At 42.1% G+C, this 19,887-nt stretch overlaps 6 protein-coding genes across 7 annotated transcripts; 3 read left to right on the top strand and 3 right to left on the bottom strand.

Annotated features, from left to right (window-relative positions):
- Nucleotides 1-2,059: 2,059 nt before the first annotated feature.
- On the top strand, nt 2,060-5,125 carry LOC131261129 (calcineurin subunit B type 2). The gene is made up of 5 exons (XM_058263049.1): nt 2,060-2,120; nt 2,193-2,332; nt 2,728-2,767; nt 3,877-4,175; nt 4,482-5,125. The coding sequence occupies exons 2-5, from the start codon at nt 2,330-2,332 to the stop codon at nt 4,650-4,652; spliced, it is 513 nt and encodes a 170-aa protein (XP_058119032.1). The 5' UTR covers nt 2,060-2,120; nt 2,193-2,329; the 3' UTR covers nt 4,653-5,125.
- A 1,696-nt stretch (nt 5,126-6,821) lies between these two features.
- Nucleotides 6,822-9,280, bottom strand: LOC131261128 (uncharacterized). Its single transcript, XM_058263048.1, has 3 exons — nt 9,008-9,280; nt 8,159-8,704; nt 6,822-8,079 (listed from the first exon to the last, which is right to left on the bottom strand). Exons 1-3 carry the CDS (start codon nt 9,036-9,038, stop codon nt 7,541-7,543), a joined length of 1,116 nt encoding a protein of 371 aa, XP_058119031.1. The 5' UTR covers nt 9,039-9,280; the 3' UTR covers nt 6,822-7,540.
- Nucleotides 9,281-9,629: 349 nt separating this feature from the next.
- On the top strand, nt 9,630-10,185 carry LOC131272208 (signal peptidase complex subunit 1). Its single transcript, XM_058273868.1, has 3 exons — nt 9,630-9,725; nt 9,786-9,932; nt 9,996-10,185. The coding sequence occupies exons 1-3, from the start codon at nt 9,702-9,704 to the stop codon at nt 10,116-10,118; spliced, it is 294 nt and encodes a 97-aa protein (XP_058129851.1). The 5' UTR covers nt 9,630-9,701; the 3' UTR covers nt 10,119-10,185.
- LOC131272207 (tRNA-uridine aminocarboxypropyltransferase 1) lies at nt 10,126-11,293 on the bottom strand. The gene has a single exon (XM_058273867.1). It carries the CDS (start codon nt 11,206-11,208, stop codon nt 10,219-10,221), a length of 990 nt encoding a protein of 329 aa, XP_058129850.1. The 5' UTR covers nt 11,209-11,293; the 3' UTR covers nt 10,126-10,218.
- A 798-nt stretch (nt 11,294-12,091) lies between these two features.
- LOC131259305 (F-box/LRR-repeat protein 7) lies at nt 12,092-17,480 on the top strand. 2 transcript variants are annotated; one of them, XM_058260762.1, is made up of 4 exons: nt 12,092-12,193; nt 15,727-16,051; nt 16,116-17,106; nt 17,185-17,480. In XM_058260762.1, the coding sequence occupies exons 1-4, from the start codon at nt 12,092-12,094 to the stop codon at nt 17,318-17,320; spliced, it is 1,554 nt and encodes a 517-aa protein (XP_058116745.1). In that variant the 3' UTR covers nt 17,321-17,480. The 2 variants fall into 2 exon arrangements, with proteins under 2 accessions (XP_058116745.1, XP_058116746.1); XM_058260763.1 differs by lacking the exon at nt 12,092-12,193 and adding an exon at nt 15,511-15,603.
- Nucleotides 17,435-18,705, bottom strand: LOC131259307 (prenylated Rab acceptor protein 1). Its single transcript, XM_058260765.1, has 3 exons — nt 18,448-18,705; nt 18,162-18,371; nt 17,435-18,091 (listed from the first exon to the last, which is right to left on the bottom strand). The coding sequence occupies exons 1-3, from the start codon at nt 18,531-18,533 to the stop codon at nt 17,800-17,802; spliced, it is 588 nt and encodes a 195-aa protein (XP_058116748.1). The 5' UTR covers nt 18,534-18,705; the 3' UTR covers nt 17,435-17,799.
- Between the last annotated feature and the right edge of the window lie 1,182 nt (nt 18,706-19,887).

The raw sequence follows: 19,887 nt of genomic DNA, 5'->3' as shown, positions 1-19,887 counted from the left end.
CACAACAAATTACTTACCTTTGTACACTGCGGCACAGTTGGCGATGGCCAGGATGGCGGCCAGCACGACTACAAACAACATAGTTTTCATCTTGAGTTTGAAATGGTTGACTCGTATCACACGACAAAAATGGAAAGAAACGCAGGGATGTTAACTGGCGAGATGAAACAGACTTTTTGATATCGTCGGCAGAGACTAGACCTTACTTTATATATTGGATCCAGACTGTACTAATATTTAACTTGCACCCTCGAGGTTGTCTTCGTCGTACCCCGGAGGTTCTTACTCCGCTTCCACCACCATAAGAAGCATCACAACCAGAGAAAGAGCAAATCACCAACTGCAAGGCCATGCTATGTTTAACTGAAGAACAAAAAAATACTCTCAGACAAAACTCACTTATCGTCCTTTCCACGTAATTGGTGCTTAGTTTGTAATCATAATCTGTTGGCGTAGGTGTTGAGGATTTTGTTTTGCTTTTAAATTTTGAAGATTTTGATCTTATTTGTCATTCGTCTGATCCTGGAGGAAATTGGGTTGAAAAAGTGATAGAACACCCATCGTTAAGGGGGAATCGTAGTTCAGGCTATTTCCTGTTCCATTTGCTAAATTTTAAATAAACAATAAGCTTTTGTTAAAACAAACAGAAAACACCAAAACCTGAAAGCCGATTAATATTTATTAATGGGGAAATTGTATTGTACGCCAAAAACAGGAAAAGGGCTTTATTTCACCCAACGAAAAGTTGAAGGAAGGTTTGCTTTGAGGCAATATCATACTCGTTATTACAATACAATAGAAATTGCCATTTTCTTATTTTGTACTATTGATGGGGCTAAGTTGCTCAAAATTTAAACACATTTTTATTCAACGATCTATTCTTCAATCTTCCTTATCCTTGCCAAAGTATAATCCTTATTACTATGCCAATTGTAGGAATTTTATTCGTACGGCAACCGTTCACTGCAGTGTGGACACGTGGTACCAACTGACCATTCGAACAGGAAACATCAATTTGAACTTTTTCAGAAGTGGCGAAACTAGTGGTGGGAAAACAAATCCTTGCAAGGATTCAAATCTTTCGTTTCAAATCCATTTTGAGGATCTCCGAATCCGAATCCCATTCTGTGATGCGCGGAACATGCACATCCAACTTGCCGATTTTTCATATCACTTTTTCACAGTAACAGGTAATGAACCCATGAATACTTTGCGTCAATTGTTAAGGCTATTACAATATAACTAACGTCTCAAATACTTTAAATTTATGAAAGTCGCTGAGCTATGAGAGCTGATTTATTGACAAGTTCAAGTTTGAACTACCCACCACTAGCTCTACATTTTCGCCGCTCGTTTTTGAAGCGAAAAGAATTCTCTCCCAAAATTCAGGCGAAATACGGTCAAAAAAGAGCGGTAAAAAAGACCCGAAAAAGAAGCGCTTGTACGATTTCGATTTTTTTCTCAAAAACAAGAAAAGACGGACAGATCTTTTGAAACACAAAGCAGCGCATCGTGAAAAGACTTTTCATTTGAGGGGTCACATGAACTATTCGGTTTAGCGAGTACAAAGTTATTAACAAATTTGTTATATCAGCTGAAAATACCAACCAAGGTTTCTGTACCTACCAAAATCAGTAAAAAGAGAGGTTTACAAACATACTTGCAGTATGTGGGAGATTTTCACTAAAATCTCTTAAACGAAATACGTAAATGGAAATTTTGGATCAGAGTAAGATTTTCTTCTGTGTGAAATCACGAGATATGGATCCTGTTGGTCGCCATGATTGGTGAAATTAAGTGTGGTGGTCTTCCTCACGACAGGCCGCGCCAGAACATATTCCGAACGCCTCAATTGCCCATCTGTTAATGAAACATACCAAATTTGCAGTGGTGCCCTGGCTGCTCGTTAAAGGTAAACAAAATTTCAACCAACCGTCAGAAATTTTCCCACGGTTTTTGGCTCGTTACATGGTATGCTTCGACCTCTTTTCCATTGATCTTGGTACTAACGTTCAAAAGTGTCGGAAAGTGACAGCTGTAGCTATAGAAAAAGTCGTCTCGAAGAAGAAAAGTGCGGATTTGCAATCCATCTTTGCGTCGTTCTCGTAGCGTTTGTCATCGTATAGAAGACATAGTAGAAGAATCTTCACCACAGTGCAAGCGTAGGAAGTGCGATTGAATTGTTATTGCAGATTTGTGTCCTCAACCGCGTAATTCGTCGAGCCGAACGGTGTTAAACCCTGCCAAACTACACTCGGAGCGGTGACCCATTAAGTGGCTGCCAATTTTCCTAAAGTTTACTCTAAGTGCACTAGCAAGAAATCTTAAAATGGTAAGTACTTTCCTTTTACTGGCGGTGCGTTAACTCGGGGTCGAGATAAGGTGTTCGCAATTAAATTCGCCCCCAATACAGAGCAGTGAAATAAAAAAAAAAAATGGCGTGTAATCCGTAGCGAAAGTATTGACAGGGGTGTGCATTAGACAATGGTAATCTTCAGTACAGCATTGGTGAAAATTATATTTGCCATTTGTCCAGGCCCCGGGCGCGCCAATCTTGCAAGAAGCTCCATGTTTGCAATTCTGCGCTAGCCACGGGTTGATATACACGCCCTTAAACACATGCTAAGGCAAACCATTTCGTGCGAGCTTTGCATGTAAAACGAAAGAGAAAACTTATCTTTTTACAACAATCATGCTAATGCAAATACTTGCTATTCATATTTGCAGGGAAATGAAACATCGCTGCCGATGGAGCTCTGCTCGAACTGTAAGTATCTGCATACGGATTTCCCTTGCGAGTACACGATTCGCGAAACCAGTTTTTTTTTCGTATGATAGTAAGCCATGAATCTCTGTACATCAAATGCAGCTATACGTTTGTGTACATGATTCTCTATATTTATTCGAATTTCTTCTGTGCATGTGTCGAGAAGGACGAATATTTCGTATTCCGAAACGAAATACGCAACTGCAAGAGAGCCATGCGAGAGATGAAGAGAGCGGCAACATAGTATTTTTTCTTTGAGACCACGAGTATTTTCTTTTTAGCTTTATCGATTTTCCGACGTGTTCTATGAATGAAGCGTCGGAATTGTACCACGTTAACAGATTCATGCTCTCTATCGTATCTGAACTGTTTTGAGCCCTCTTGGAGCTAGTTGAAGGTACAATGATGTGTTCCAGCTTGTATCCATTTTTCCAACTGGTTCTTTGTCACACATCTGGACATGTTGGGCCATGTTGTTTTGTTAGAATTGATTTAACATCATTGATGTTTTTACATTCGTCTAAGATGCGCTCGACATGCTGCAAGTGGTGGGACTGTTTAAAAAGATTATATGCATCACAACACCCGGGCGGGAAGAGCATGTCATGCGTTGCCAATTCGTACAACCGGCAACCAATGCGCCAGCGTTTCCCGATCGCATGCTTGGATGCTCTACATACACACAGCTCGCATCTGCGTTATGTTTTTGTTTCTTTTCTTCTCGGTTATTTACATCTGTCTGATATTTGTCACTCTTCAAAATACGTGTGGGCAATCCGCTGCCGGGCGGCATGTGACCGTCAATAATAAAGTCGCGCTGCCATGGGAACGGATGGGGGCCGACCCAGCTTAGCTAGCTCTGCTAAGTTGCTCATCCGCTCAGCTGGATCTGCGAACGCAGTTGTCTTTTATCCAGCGACCGGAAAGCATCGGCGTTAGTGGCTGCGTTTTTGAACAACACTTCTACCACCACCTCCAGGGAAAGAGACAAAAAAAACTTACGGTGATGGGTCAGGTTACCTCTCGGACGTGTACGCGATCGGAGCAGCCGGGCGTGAAGACGGAGCCGCAAGGTGCAGGTTTCTAACGGATCCTTTCGTTTCTTCCAGTTGATGCGGACGAGATCCGCCGGTTGGGCAAACGTTTCAAGAAGCTCGATCTCGACAATTCCGGTGCGCTGAGCATCGACGAGTTCATGTCCCTGCCGGAGCTGCAGCAGAATCCGTTGGTGCAGCGCGTGATCGACATCTTCGATGCGGATGGCAACGGGGAGGTCGATTTCAAGGAGTTTATCCAGGGTGTGTCGCAGTTCAGCGTGAAGGGCGACAAACTGTCGAAGCTCAAGTTTGCCTTCCGAATATACGACATGGACAATGATGGATACATCTCGAACGGGGAGCTGTTTCAGGTGAGTGGTGTGAAAAGTTAGATAGCCGTGACGAAGATCATCCGATACGTGGCGGCGGTGCGAAGTAGTAGCTCATACGACAAGCTTGGCGCGGATAGGATTCGAATCTGGTGCTAAAAATAATCATTTTTCGTTCTGGTCCACCTTGAATATTCGTGCATGTCTTTTGTGACCGCGGGAGAATTGGCGAGATTGGGGGAATTCATGTGATGTTGTGTGCTTGTGTGTGGGATTTTTTTTTTCCTCTAGCAAGATTATTTTCCACCGCATTAAACCGCATTTTCCACCCCCGTTTGATGCTTCTAGGTGCTGAAAATGATGGTCGGAAACAACCTTAAGGACACCCAGCTACAGCAGATCGTGGACAAGACGATCGTGTTCGCCGACAAGGATGAGGATGGCAAGATTTCATTCGACGAGTTCTGCTCGGTCGTGGGTAACACCGATATTCACAAAAAGATGGTCGTAGACGTTTAAACGGGAGTGTCCCGTTGAAGCTGCCATCTACACCAGCGACCCCCGGGCAGATTTAACTTGGTCGCCGTTGATCCCCAACCGGATCAGGACGACAAACTACTCTAACGCCTCTCGAAACTTTCCTGCTGGAAAGTTTTGCGTCCTCTTCACGTGAGAAAGCTGTCGTGTTTTTACTGTTGCTAATGCCTAATGCATCCCACCACCCCCAACCCTCTAGTCGATCGTCGTCGTCTCGCGAAACGGACGACCGAAGTTGTGCGCGGGCGGGTTTTGCTAAAGGGTATTTTCTACACCTCTTACCACCTTTCCATCCACAAACACACATCTCAACTATACCCATAGCGCGGAAGCCGTGATTAAGCCGAGACCCGATAAGGTGTTCCCATGCGCTGCCGGGTGCACCAAGTGCAGTGAATTTCTGAGTGTGTGTGTTTTTTTTAACTTGTGTCCTTTTCCTACGATTATGTGTTGTTTTGTTCGTACGTAAATGTTTAAGAAAAGAAGCGAACGCTTTACCCTATTTACATATTGTTGATGTCTCTGCGTTGTTCTGTGACACACTCCGTTAGCAAGGATTTTATGAAGCAGAATAAGAGACGATGGAGTCTAGGCATACTCCATTACGTTATATCATTTTGTTTTTCGTTTAAATCATTACACTTACGTATAGCAAAATGTAGTTAAGTAATAACAAAAATGAATGGTGTGGTGTACCATGAATGATTACGATTAATTCCGTGGGATGAAATCAAACCGTAGAAGATCTTCAAGCTAGCCTTCAACCAACCCTATCAGGAGAGCATCTCCGGCCGCATTGAAGCGAATCAAATGCGTTGCTTTTAATGTCCGTTTTTTCGAAATTATTACTTTCAATGTCTCCAGTCCAATCTAGAAATCCATAAGAGAAAGGTATGTTGAAATCTAGAACCTGAACGGAACGCGACACACATCTAACTTTAAAGGCTGGTCGGCTTAAATCATTTTACCATCCACATCATCCAGGGTCAGGGTGAGAATGAAAAGCGTGCAATCTTACAAATAAACATAATGCGAAAAAATACACTATTCATACATACAACAAAAAACCGGATGTTGATCGACCATTCTTTTGAAAAATTATGAAACTTATACGGCACCAAGGACATCACTCCATGAATTTATCAGCTAGTAATATGAGTGATTCTACTTCTAATTACCTCATGGAACTGGGGCATACAAAACGTAACTGAATGCACACACAGAGATTTCGATTGCAGTCATCCGTCGACCCAACTTACTAAAGAATCGTTTATGACATTGAACATTGCAAGAAAAATATCTTATATAGCAGGAAACCAAAACTTTATACACCAGCAACATCCAGTTCAGCATTGCGTATCTGAAGACCAGTACTTACAATTAATGAAGCAACCAGTTAATCAGAAATGATTTATATTTCAACCAACAAAATCTTGTACATGTTCGCCCATCCGATCACAAGCGAAACCCCCTAAAAAAACTATACAAACTCTCGACGTTTGGCATAACGAAACCATAGTTTGTTCCTTCCCCTTGCACTGTTTCTTAGGTTAGGCATAAATATACTTAAAATGATGAAAGGGATAAAAAACAAAATAAAGAACGAATTAAAACACGGATCAACCACAATTCTGAGACCTGTTGCCGAAAGAACAGCGAGCAAACAGTATGAAAACAAAAAAGGGATTTACCACTTGCTGAATATGATCGCAATGGAGCGGAAAAGTTGTTCGGATTTTACAAAACTAACCAATTTCGAAGCTAAAATCTAAACTGCGAACAAGCTACACGGTAGTAAAGGAAGGCCTGACCCCAGTGAAGTTGATCTGAATCTCGCGCACAGTGCAAAATTTGTGTTAAACAATTAACTTACTCGCGTTACTTTTTCGGTCGAGGTGTGTCAAGAATTTGGAACTATTTGCGTCGTTGCTATTTTTGAAGATTAACACACTCTAATATTAATATTTCGAAACAACAACGCTTGAAAAGTGGAGCGAATGGAAACACATAACCTACTATTCAGCATGAATAAAGATAAATTCTATCTATGAAACTCACTGAATATTCGCGTGTATCGGAAAGGTAAGAGTTAACAGGGGGTAACATGTTTTCCGAAAGTTTATTTTAGTCAAACCCAATCACACAGTTGGGTTCTTGTTTCAGCAAAACATTATTTTATTACATCCTTGGGAGGGAAAATACTAGAATCTTTGTTTCCGCTTTTTGGAGGCACATGATTTTTTAAACAATCTCCAGTACAATTGACTTTAGAATACGATTTCTTTAATTATCTAATTTTTTTTTTGTCCGCAGCTTCTTGCTTGCCGGTAATAATCACCCAAATTGGAATGGCGTTCCGAAATGTATTCACGCTCTTCAAGATTGAAATACATATACAAAACGGGAAGAAGTGACGTTCTGTGTTCGTGTTTTAAGACTAAAAATACTAGTCTCTCCGGTTCCCACTTTCGTCTCGGCATAGTTTGTATACATTCACTATCTTATCTATAGTGCTAGAATATCATCACTCTTACTCTCCTTATCGGAGCATTTGCAACGCTATGCGTTAAGTTATAGGTTTCGTGCCGCACCATTCGTTATAAAGTCTAAAGTGTTTTGTTTGCCGTTTTTCACATTAATGCTCCCAATATCCTGCATCTTAAGAAATGTAACATTAAATGAACTTGTCTTATGATTCGTCTAATATACTCTCAACATACTGCTGCACTGCTTAAGGCGAGAAAGTTTGTTCCGAGATCGTGCTCATAGTCGTAATTTAGTAAGATCGGCGATAAGTCAATATCAGTTTCTTTTAAACGTACGTCAACCATTCTGTTCGAATGGCGTGTCTTTTTTACGAATTAAAATGTTCAGTCTAGCAACGTTCTCGGGAAGTGGTTCATCGCAATGAAATCTCGAACTATTTCTTCTAACGACTCTCGAGTAAGGTGAGGGCGCCGCAATTGGTATCCGTAGGATTTAAGTTTTTCGTTGCTCAAATGCAGATGCTTGTGGAGCAGCAGCTCCTGGTCCATGTACGGCGTCAGCGGCGTATTGAGCACGCCGTCCCGCTGGCACAGTTCGGCCCACGGGCCAAGGTGCCGATCGTTGATCTCTTCAATTGCACCGGCCATATCGAGCTTCGTCATGTTGGACATCGTCACGCCCCAGTAGTCAATCTTAATTCCGAACATGTCGACCAGCAGTTCGCTGATTAAGGCCTGCGTAGCGTCACTATCATCGCAAACATTGATCGTCTCGTGAATGGTTCGATCGGTTTGCAGAAGCTCCCAAATGCTGCCACACACATCGTCCACATGTACCAGGCTCATCTTCATCGATCCGGTCCAGAGCAGTTTCATCGTTTCTCCGAGGTGCTTGTAGATGCCCGCAATAATTATGCGTGGTGCTAAAACAAAAAACAGAATTGTGCATTTCTTGCAAACGGACTTCTCTTATCAGTGCGACTACGGATTATTCCGACATACTCAGTCCTTTCCTATCTCCAACGCCGTAGCAAATCGGAATCCTTAAGATTGTGTACGGCAATTCGTTCATGCCGGCAAGCTCCTGTTCCACTTTCGCCTTATACTTTCCCACCATCGTCCACGGTTCCACCGGGCAGTCTTCTTTTTGTGGAATCTTTTCGTCGGAGCACATGCTACCGGTGCTCAGCTCGACGTACCGCTTGGCCCTATGCTTCACAGCCTCCGTTGCACAGTTGATGCTCAGCTTTAGAATCCCCTCCTGATACACGGGATCTGTCTGTCCGGGCTTCGTCTCCGCCGCGCAGTTGATCACATAATCCCAACCGCCGCACTCGCCATTATCGTCCGTACGAAAGGCATTTTGACATGACGCCGAATTGATTAAATTTGCACTGGCAAACTCCACACGGGTGTCCGCGAATGCAGCCGAGTGCTTGGGATTGAGCCATGCCATGAGCGGTGGAGTTTTGTCCACCACCTTAATGCGCCGGGCCAGATCATTCGTGACCAGATAGTCCACCAGATGCCGGCCAATGAAACCACAACCTAGCAAAAGAAAAGAGGGAATCAGATCTTCTTCGTCCATCGCGAACAAAATAACATCAAAGACAAAGCATTAATCTTCGTTTACGGCGGTAGCATTGAACCGCAATAATCGCTGTCCTTCTTCAGAACCGGCTTCAGTACAATAAAACGTATCTCCGGAAGGGAACATTCCTGCGAATGCGATATGCAGGATATTGATCTCGATGGCAATTATGTGACATTAACTTAATTATGGGCCAGCTTGTGGAATGGTTGCGCAATGCGATTTTCTCCACAAGACCACGTTCCGTTACATGCAATTACCTCCAAGGACTAGAACGTTCGGTTTTGACATGGTTTTTTTTTACTCCCACCGACTGCGATTTATATCTTCACGAGGATGATACTCCAAACAAAACAGAAATCTTTCACGGCACCAAATATTGCATGCAAAAACACACGTGAAATGGCACAGAAAGAATGCGGTTACAAAACGTAAAACAATCAAATTAGGCAGGAAAAGTGCAACAAAAAATGGTAACACACAAGCAGCGATATTTCGCACCGATGCAACCGTTCCGGCAGATTTCCTCGACTGATCAGATTGCGAATTTGTCGGTGGTAAAAAAACATGTTTTGCATTGACTGAATGACATTTATGAATCACCACAATGTCCTTGTTGCGGCCGTCAAATGCGTTTACAGAGTTCTGGTGGGTCGAGTTTTTGGTACGTGAAAAGTGTATTAAATTTGCTGCCAACTTTGGTTTGCCATGTTTTCCCATTGAACGAATTTATGCGTAATAATCCGTCAATAGATTTAAAATTCCAATTTTTGCGAATTTCCAACTTATTTTTGATTTCCACGAATCGAAACCAGCGATTGTCAAGTTGCTCATCGCCGAGTGACAGGCGATGTAAAGACACCACCTTGTTAAACATCAGCTCTTCTGACGTGTTTGTTGTGTACACTTGGCACATCAGTATCCCGGCTCCGAGCATATTTGTAATCTCCCGAAATGTTCAATATTGCAACCCACATGGTAAATAAAGAAGAGCTCATCAGTTTTTCAGCTTCCAGTGCAACGGTTTTGTTTTTTCAGGACTTTGAAGGCCAAGGACGGGCCGAAAAGCTGTCCCGTATCATCATCACACTGTTTGGAGGGGTCGGTCTCGTGTGGGGCTACATCATCCAGCAGTTTTCGCAAACCGTTTACATTCTTATCGCTGGCGTCCTACTAGCATCTATTGTATGTTTTTCCTATTTTGTGGTGTTTGGAAGATGTTCTAACTATATCGTTTCGTTTGTCTAGCTAACCATTCCACCGTGGCCCATCTATCGCAAGAAACCTCTGAACTGGCAAAAGCCACGTCCTGAATCACAACCCGCACAAGCTTCTTCTTCAGATGACACGAAAAAGAAAAAGAAGAATTAGTGTTTCGGATACGGTATTTGTTTAAATGGTAAATAAAACCATCAAGGATTTGATTTGTGAACAACAACCAACAACCGTGTGTATCTGATGTTACGCACTGTTAGTAAAGTGGTCGTTTGTACGCCTTTAATGTCTCATGGTCATAATGTTTGTGAATCAGGTTGTACATATGACGGAAAAAGAACAGTATGTTATCGTACTGGCCATTGTATGGCCTCACCCCATTTCCACATTTCTCATCCGGTAGAAAGATACGACTCTTCTGAATTTGATCCATGTTGAGGTGAATGTGATCCAATCCTCGATAACGACTATCGAGACCCCACGCGGCAATATGAACTTCCATAAGGAATTGATGAATTGCTTCTACTGTGGCCAAAAACCATCTCGGACTATTGCGTTGATGCCGCCAGAATTGGGATATTCGATTCTGAATAACCACCGTTCTTAAGCTATGAAGCCGTTCATCTTTGTAGATTCCTCTGCATTGACTCCACGTACTGTCGATGAAAATGGCTTTCTTTATAGGGAAACTATCGTCCCTAGGTGGTAAAAACTCCGGGATATCTTCTTGCTCCTGCTGTTGCTGAGGTTGGTGCTCTTGTTGAACGTGTGCGTCGACGATATCGTTCAATCGAAACCGCAGTAGCGTGCCCATATGGTATCCTTTGGGAAGGCCATAGTTTTCCTTCATCTGATATGTTTCTCCACTAAACAAGCTTGCGACCGTCAATGCCGACGGTGTGGGGAAAATCAAAACTACACCTTCCTCTTCACGGTAGTCCGGTATCTCGGGGTAGGTGTAGATCTTGACATCATCCGGTGCTAATATAGCCGCATGGACAGCCGTGCTTTTTCCATCGATTTCATTTTTATGCTTTATAACGTCTACTTTAACTGGTAATTGAATACGCGGTACGCTAGACTGAATTTCTGCAACTGGAACATAGCAGGTGTAGCAGAAAAACTTTCGAGACTTCCCACAAACCGGACATGCACTGCGGCCTTCGACGTCCATTAAAAAGTTGGTTGGTGCTATGCTCATACCTTCGAAAGGATCCGGCCGTACAGTTGGATCGTTAATTGCCATCGAAAATATTCTCTTTTCTAAAAGATGAGTAAATTAAGACTTTCGGAATCAAACTTATAGTAAATCCGACAAACCGATCACTGGTTTGTTTATTTCTGAACAATTTGTTTACTCTTCTGACATTTACCATCGGTGAAGACGTAACGCCTCTGTAACCGTTTCACGTAACGATCTACGCATGAAAGTCTCCACATGTTCAATTCAAATATGGTAAGTTGGATTGCATTTTCAAATAAATAAGAAACCACTACACTTTTTTGTATCAGGTATCAATCTTGCATTGTTTTAATTAATGAAACATTTGAAAGTCAATCTTCAATCATAGAATCGATAGTTAAATAAATTGCATCTCATATTCGCGTTTTTTAAAATAACCGCTCTACGTGCACGTTGTGTGGATCGTTAACAATGATTTTTATATATTCAAATGTCCTCGAGTATAGTATTACTCATTGGTTCAATACTGCAGTTGGCAAGTGTCATGTCATAAGGGAAAACAAGACACCTTGGCAATGAAAAGCCATGCCAAAACCACAGAGCTCTGGCCACCGCACTGTCGAATGAAAATGGAGATGCATTTGATAATTATAAATATAATTTGCTTATAAAACTGTAGTCTGCAATGCATACCACAGTCAGGATCGATTCTGCTTGTGTTAGATATTTGTCATCGTTTTTTTTCATGCCGATGATGAACAAAAAGTACCCCGACATTTGGTAAAGCGTAGACCGTCGATCGGTTTCAGGCATTACCAACCGTGCATGATTTGGTTCAGGTAGTTCTCTGCGGAATTCTGGTCCGGGCAGACCGCGTGACCGTGCAGTGAGATCTTTGTGAACTCAGGTCAATTGGATCGATTGTTACGAAACAGAATTGCTCAAAATGAGTACTTTCAAACAACGACAAAGTATTGCCAATTTGTTGCTGGGAACAAATATGGATGTTGACGAAGATACTCATCGAGTGATTTTCGTTTCCAACTGTGTAAGTACAGCTCCCAACAGGTTACCTTCAGATTCTTTCGCACAGTTTGTTCAGTTTCTTTTGAGCAGTGAGAATATTTACTTATGGCTAACAGACAACCTGCACCAGTCGAAAGGGCTGTTTCAATCACCAGTTTTCAAGTTAGTCACAGTGGTACTGTTTTACACTTCAAGTACTTTTAAAAATGTGTTTGCAAATGAAATATACGCGCTGTTTGTAAGTTTAATATGATTTCATGAGTTTTTCAAATAGTCCTTCTGAGATGCTTGTTAAGCCGTGCTGTGTATAAATATTTTATAAAACTCACGTCTAATGTATTCAATATATTAGAATATTTTATGGCAGCTAGCTTTGTTTTAATTTTGTGTGAATAATAATCGCGTTTGTTCTGAAAATGAAATTAGCACTACTGTGAATAGAAGTATTCGGTACCACCGATCATCGACAAGAAGCACCAGGCGCCTCCATGCATACGCACCATCAATGCACATGTCATGAAATAAAAAATCCAACATTGCACGAGCTCCGAGATCGTTGATCGTATTTTGATTACGCTATTGTCACCGATCACTGTGAATGCGTCCTCAGTTACCGATCAAGAGAGACTTTTTACCGAAGCCTAAATTAAATCTCCGTTGTATTGGCTTCTCGCTCCATTTGAGTGGCAGTCAATTTAGTCTTTGACTAAGAGGCAGAGTGGTGACACAATACCTATTCGCACGTAGACAGCAGCACTATGGATTTGCTTTTTCCGGTTACGTTTAGGAAACGACCATCCCAGGTACGCTCGAGTCTCGTATGAAAGGTCACAATTCATTGCCAAAAGAAAAACTATCCGATCGCGGAAAGCATATCCTATTTTTAGTGTAATTTGAGTTAAGTATACCAGAAGTGATTGACGTTCTTTGACAGTGCAGTGTGGCTATAAAGAAAAAAATATTCAAAAAATTGCAACGCCCATCGGGGATTCCCGAGTGAAACTGAACACGACCCATTAAAAATGTTGACGAAAAACCAACGTGCTAAGTCCTTCATCATCGATACTGCGACTGTTGGCACCAGTAACTGTCGTGAACCCCCATGTAGAACGATATTTGATCATCGTAAAGAGAAATGATTTTAATGACACATCATTTTTTCCTTCCGTTTGCTCACTTGTCTACGACAGCGAGAAGCACCGACCGTAGAGCGTACAGATTCACTAGACGGAAGAAGAAAATGTGTCAGATAAATAAACATGGGTCGGGAAAATCGTGCTGTGTTTTTCGTGCGTTTCAAGATATGCGATCACATCGCAAACGATCGATTTGCACACTGTACAATTATTGTTACTGGTGAAGCTAGGATAATTTAATTTTAAAATCGTGTTATTCTCATTTTTATGCATGTGAGTTTTTCAAAAGAATTTACGATCACCGGCTTGTGAAACTGCGTAGAAATATGGGTCGAAAATTACTCAAGAATAATTTTTATACAGTAAAAATATAATGAATAGGAGAACATTTTTAGACCAGTCATATATTGGTACCTTTTGCTGTATTCACCGATTGCTCTTTTAAGGAAAAAATAACAAGTAAAACAATATTTTTCGTTGATACAGTTTACCAAATGGTGGTAAGAAAGGTATTCAACGATCGCGTGAACAAACAAACGATTTTTTCACTTTCATTTCACGAAAAGCCACATTTCGCACACAGTGAAATTTGTTTTCTGTGCCGGTCGTACATCGAAGCGTGGATTCACTTTTAATTATAATTTTTAACCGAGAACACTCCGCATCCCGATTGGCACGGTTCGGTTGGCGAAGGGTCATGCAATCAAATCGCTTAGTACGATAGCATTATAGCTCGTAGTAACGTGCCGAGAGTGTGCGGCATGCCAGATCGGATATTTCTCACCGTTAATTTCTGATCGTCGATATATACGGCGTGCCGGTTGCAGTGTCACGGTCCTTTACGGTGGATCGTAAATCATTTCGTCATTATTACTCATCGTGCACGCCGGTAAACAAACCAGTGGAAAGCATTTCTGCCTCAAAAAGTACGTTTCAATGACGAGTGTACATTAAATATAGTGAAGAGTAGAAATTCCTGTGAATCACGAGCTGAACACGTTTTATGTGGTGATATCCAAAAAGAACAACGGAAGGAATGTGAACAATTCACGCGAATGTGAAGGAAAGCAATTGTAAAGTACGAATGTGTAAGGAAGAACATGATAGTAGTGCAATTGGTCCAATTTTCTTCACATCAAATCATGCACGATCAATCGGATTTTAGATTTCTATTCAGACATTAATAATATTTTTTAATACACCTACATTAGAGTCGTTTAAAAATGTTAACAACTGGAGAGAATCTGAAGAATGTGCTGTCCTGTTTAAACTACATTCTGATCGTATGAAATGTTAAACAAACATCAATTTAAATTTTTACTTTAGACGGTTCGGAATTCGACTCTCTAAATTTGGCTAACACTTCATTGTGCGAGCAATGGATGCATGGAATGCGATCGATTTTTCTTCGTCGCTAGTTCATAGTGACAGTTTTTCGAGCGGTAGTTTCCGCAGGAGCCGCATGGTAAGTTACAGGTTGCACACAACTTCCTTGTCCATCAGTCAAATTTCCTTACGAGCAACATGAACTGATTTCAATGCTTAACTTTAATGCTTGTATCCTTTCTCTGCAGCTTTTTTTCGGTTCATCTTCCGGCACGGTTAGTATCAGTCTCGTGGACCAGACGTGATTAACCGAGTCCGTAGATGCCGCGGATAACGTTTCGTATAACCTTCTCTAACATTCGGTAAATGTAACATAACATACAGATGTCTGCTGCCGAAACTCTCGTGATACTGATCCTCAATCCAGAGCTGAACTGTCTCAATCATCCCGACATAAGGCGCATGAGCAAGTCTCTCTGCCTATCGCTGGGGTTAAACTGCTAGCTGCGCGTGGTTTAAATTTAGCATCCTCTACGCATACACGTGCACGAAGGTTTGACAAACTTTCAGTACATTTATGAAAACACATCTTTGGCCCCAAAGAATGCTTCACAAACCATATATCTGTGCGTCTCTCTTTCTTTGCATCGTGAAACATACATTAAAAACGAGACAGGATAATTATTCCACTCACCCAGGATGCTGATCGTACGCACACGAATGAACAAAAGATCGTATAGTAGTTACGGATGTCAAAATTTTCACCACCTTTCGGAAAACTCAGACGGGCATCTTGCTGCATTTCATCGTTTGGAAGCATATTTTTCCGTGATTTTCGTTCTCCCACCCGGTGAGCCAGTAACGAGCGTGCAGGATAATGGATCTATCGAGCGATGTCTGGAACCAAGTGGCCCTGGAAGCTTCACAACTCTACTTCACCGAGGATGGCAAAAGCCCGTTTGCTAATACGGTGTGGCTGGCATAATTATTTTCATGCATCTCGTACTGCTTTCTTTTGTTCCGTGCTTTACCGTTATTTGAACGAGAATTTGTTTTCTGTGTTTCTTAAACCGTTCTCTGTGTCATCCCGCAGTCCATCGAGAAACTTCCGGATAAGGTGATCCTGCACATCTTTTCCTACCTAAGCCACTTGGAGATATGTCGTATGGCGATGGTATGCCGCCGTTGGCGCACGATCGCCTACAACACGCAGCTGTGGAAGAACGTTTCGCTGCGACCGGAAGTGTCAGGGCTGCACGTTGGCTCGCTGGAGTCGCTGCTGTCGCTGATTTCTGTCCGCTTTGGTCCATCATTGCGTTACATTGAACTGCCCATCGAACTGATCACCCACACCGTGCTGCACGAACTGTCGTCCAAGTGTCCGAACCTTACCCACATGCTGCTGGACTTTTCGACTGGTGAGACCAACTGTCGGCTAAGGAAGTATAAAACACCATAACAAATCTATTGTCTATCTTCTAGCCATGCAGTTGCATGATTTTAGCGAAATGCAAGCCTTCCCGGCCAAGCTTCGGTACATGTGCATCTGTCTGTCGGAAGTTATCTTCATGGAAGGTTTTATGCGTAAAATCTACAACTTTATCAACGGGCTCGAGGTGCTGCATTTGATCGGCACGTATGAAAAGTGTGAAGAGGAAGAGGAGGAAATCTACGAGGTCATCAACGTGCATAAGCTGAAGTCCGCCACACCGAACCTGCGCGTTATCAACCTGTACGGAATCAACTTTATCGACGACTCTCACATCGATGCGTTCAGCTCCAACTGTATCCAGCTCGAGTGTCTGGCCGTCAACTACTGCAACAAGGTCACCGGTTCCACGCTGAAGGCGCTGCTGGCCAGATCGAAGCAGTTGAAGTGTCTGCTGATGAACGGTACGAGCCTGAAGTCGGAGTATGTAATGCAGGCGGAATGGGACAAGTGTTCCGTGCAAGAGTTAGATATCTCGGGCACCGATCTTTCCTCCGAGTGCCTGATCGATGTGCTGACGAGAATTCCAACGCTCCGTTTCCTGAGCGCTGGCCAGATCAATGGGTTCAACGATTCTGTCCTTAAGGCATGGATGGAGGGCGGTAACCCGAAAACTTTGATCGCACTCGATCTCGACTCATCCGATAACATCTCTGACGAGGCGTTGGCTCGCTTCATCACGCGCTACGGAGCGCAGCTGCAAGCGTGCGTCTTGTCTGGGATGACTCACATTACCGATCAGCTGTGGATGACGATCCTACCGATCCTGACAAACATTCGCATCATTGTGATGGGTACCACGGAACGTCTGAGCGGTAACATCCACGTTGATCAGCTAATGGATACGATTGGATCGCACTGTACGAAGCTGGAGCGACTGGAACTACGCTGGGATCCGGAAAATCTGCGGTTCTCGGACAAGAGCCAGAAAGCGATCGATCTTTTGCGTGTCAAATGTCTAAAGCTACGCTGCCTCGTTCTCAAGTAAGTAGTCGTGAAGTATCTTTTTTCGACCTGTTATGAACCAGAACTAATCACATTCGTTTTCAACACTCCTTGCAGCGACGGTCGTTACTATGAGACGGTGAAGGCCAATTTCGAACGTGCCGATCGTACGACTGTCGTACGCACTACGACGAGCTGCCGCGTGTCAGCCTACCACGTGCTCAGCAATTACAACGATTTGATTTTTAATTGAAGGAAATACTGAAACTTGCCCCATGTTTCGAGCAAGCGTTCAGATAAGCTAACAAAAGTGTGTTTTTCGTGATTGTTGTTATTTGATTTTTTATGTTGTTAGAGGAACCTCGCTTCAGTGGGTAAATATTTCAAATATATTATTCAAATAAATGCTGTTATTTAACTAATACAACACCCGCTTAGTTAATTTGCGAATAAGTATTGAAGATAGTTAAATCTACAAAGATGTATCGAGGTTCGATTCTTTATTAGCGTTAAAAAATTCATATTAAATTTTGAAACGTATTTCATTCGTCAGTAAAAATTGCTTATTGGCCCATTGCTTTCATATTGACGGGCTCTTTGATTTCGTTTGCGTACATCTTGTTAGTGTAATGTGATTTTTCAAATCGAGAAAAAATAAATATAAAGGCTGATAGATAGTCAACAATTGGCTTTAGAGCAGATTCTTTTCGTTCGATACACCAGCTCGCAGTTTCATACTGTTTCGGAAAGGAAGGATTCCATATCTTCGGTAACGATAGCGTCAATATTGTAGAAGGCCGCGTGTAGTGATATCACAAAAAATGAGGCACCCAGCACCCAGAACATTACTGCTCCTGCTCCTGCCAGGTACAGCAGTGGAACCGATGCAACACCCACTGCAACGCACTGTTGACTTGTGTTCAGTTGTTTGCTGAAAAAAGCCACGGGAGTGCTGTTCTGCTTGATTTTATAGCAAGCGTAGAACGCCGCGCCAAGCACGATCAATATTAGTGGCGAGGTTAACCTGTAAATGAGGGTTTCAATTAAATAATAAATCGAATTGTCCTTTTTTCCTCCGAGCAAACAGTACTCACAAACAGTAGACAATCAATCCGAGAAAAACAAACAGATAATTGCTTTGGAAATAGGCCAGATTCCGGATGATGCGATTCGTAAGCCGAGAAACATTAGCAACCGTCTTGAAGTTGGAAGTCTGTAGGAATTCCGACCATGGCCGTATGTTTTGCCGGCTTAAGCGAAGCAGCTCCCACAGGCTTGGAATACGTGTGGAAAAATTGGAAAACCTAGAAAAAAAGAAAATGATGAGGTGATGTTAGAAGTGAGTCATGACTATTGTTAGCAGCCTTAGGCAGTACTTACGATGCCAAATTGAATCCGGATTTTGTATCCTGCGGAGGTGTTTCCATGTTCCCACTAACATCAATATGCACTTCTGGAGTTTCCATGGTTCAATAAATGTATGGAAAACAGTAAACCGCCTGGTGGTGCGCTTCAATTCTTCTGTTTTAGTCACCAAAATATGAAACTGGCTAAATTTTTCACTAAACACTTGACGTTTGAATAAATGATCACTTTGTTTACATTTCCTGTTGACGTCGCTTTTGACTACGTGGGTCTTTTTAGTTATTTCTTTGTTTTTGAAAACTTTTCATTCGAAATGTGTAGTTTTAATTTTAAAAATATTCTTCAAATTTTAAAAAAATTGTCGATCCTCCTCAACCTGATAATTAAAGTAAAGGGTAATTAAAATAAATCTGAACAAATATTCTTAAGGTACCGCTGCACTAATCGATTGATCGTGCTGATGTTATAGGTTTCAATAAACGAATGAAAATATAAAAAATGTGCCAACCAATGTGCCAGTGTAATATAGCAGATTCATTTGTATTCCCCCTCAGTGGCCAAAGCTTTGTTGTGAATTGGTATATGTTATTTATGAATCATGTAAAAAGTTTGAGCTTGGAAATTTATGGCCTTATCACACTGGTCACCAATGGTGGCTTTGCAAAGCCACCGAACTGTCAAAATTTGGTTTTGGCATCCAGTTTGACATACTGGTGCGTCTTGGTAGTGTGATAAGGCAGGCCACCTGGGAGTGGGAGTTTATATAATTCACTTTCGGTTCATGCGGTTTTCGGCAGTTTAAGATTAAAATACCGAAATTTTATAATCTTATTATGCTTATAATTGATTATTAATAAAATTAAAAAACATGAATCACTTTCAAATCAAGCTTAACATGCCAGATACACCAAACTCCACACAATGACAGCTCGGTGATACGGGCAAGCTCATTCACCAACGGACCCCCAGCCACTCCAATGTCATTCGTTTTCGATGGTCGTTTGACAATCCAGTGCTTTTTCCATGCCACCATTGGTGACCAGTGTGATAAGGCCATTAGTTCGCATCTGGCGGCAGCTTCAGCAACATTCGTTGACGTTGCTGAACTGACAGTCATTTTCCGTTTTGCTTGAAACTAGATTGAAAGAAAGAGGTTTCAAACCACCATTAAACCTGGATTACCTGTACATTTAGACGTACAACCCAGCAATAGTGTGGTAGTATAAACGGATGCGACTGCACAGTATAAACGGGTTGTAGAGGTGGGAAAAGGTCTTCAATCGTCGAATCGGAAGGTTTCTTGCGACGTTGTTTCTGCCTGCCAGTCTTTTCAGAATTGACCGTGATTAGGTAAGCACCTCTGTCGATTTGCTACTGCTAAACGAGGAGCACCCCAGAGTGCTTACAGTATAAGCAGAGCAGTGCCTAGTAGAACCGAGAAAAAAAACCCTTCAG

This window comes from Anopheles coustani, chromosome 3 (assembly GCF_943734705.1).
Source record: "Anopheles coustani chromosome 3, idAnoCousDA_361_x.2, whole genome shotgun sequence".
NCBI lineage: Eukaryota > Metazoa > Arthropoda > Insecta > Diptera > Culicidae > Anopheles > Anopheles coustani.
Note: the sequence above shows the minus strand (reverse complement) of the source record. Positions and strands in the feature narration are given on the sequence as shown.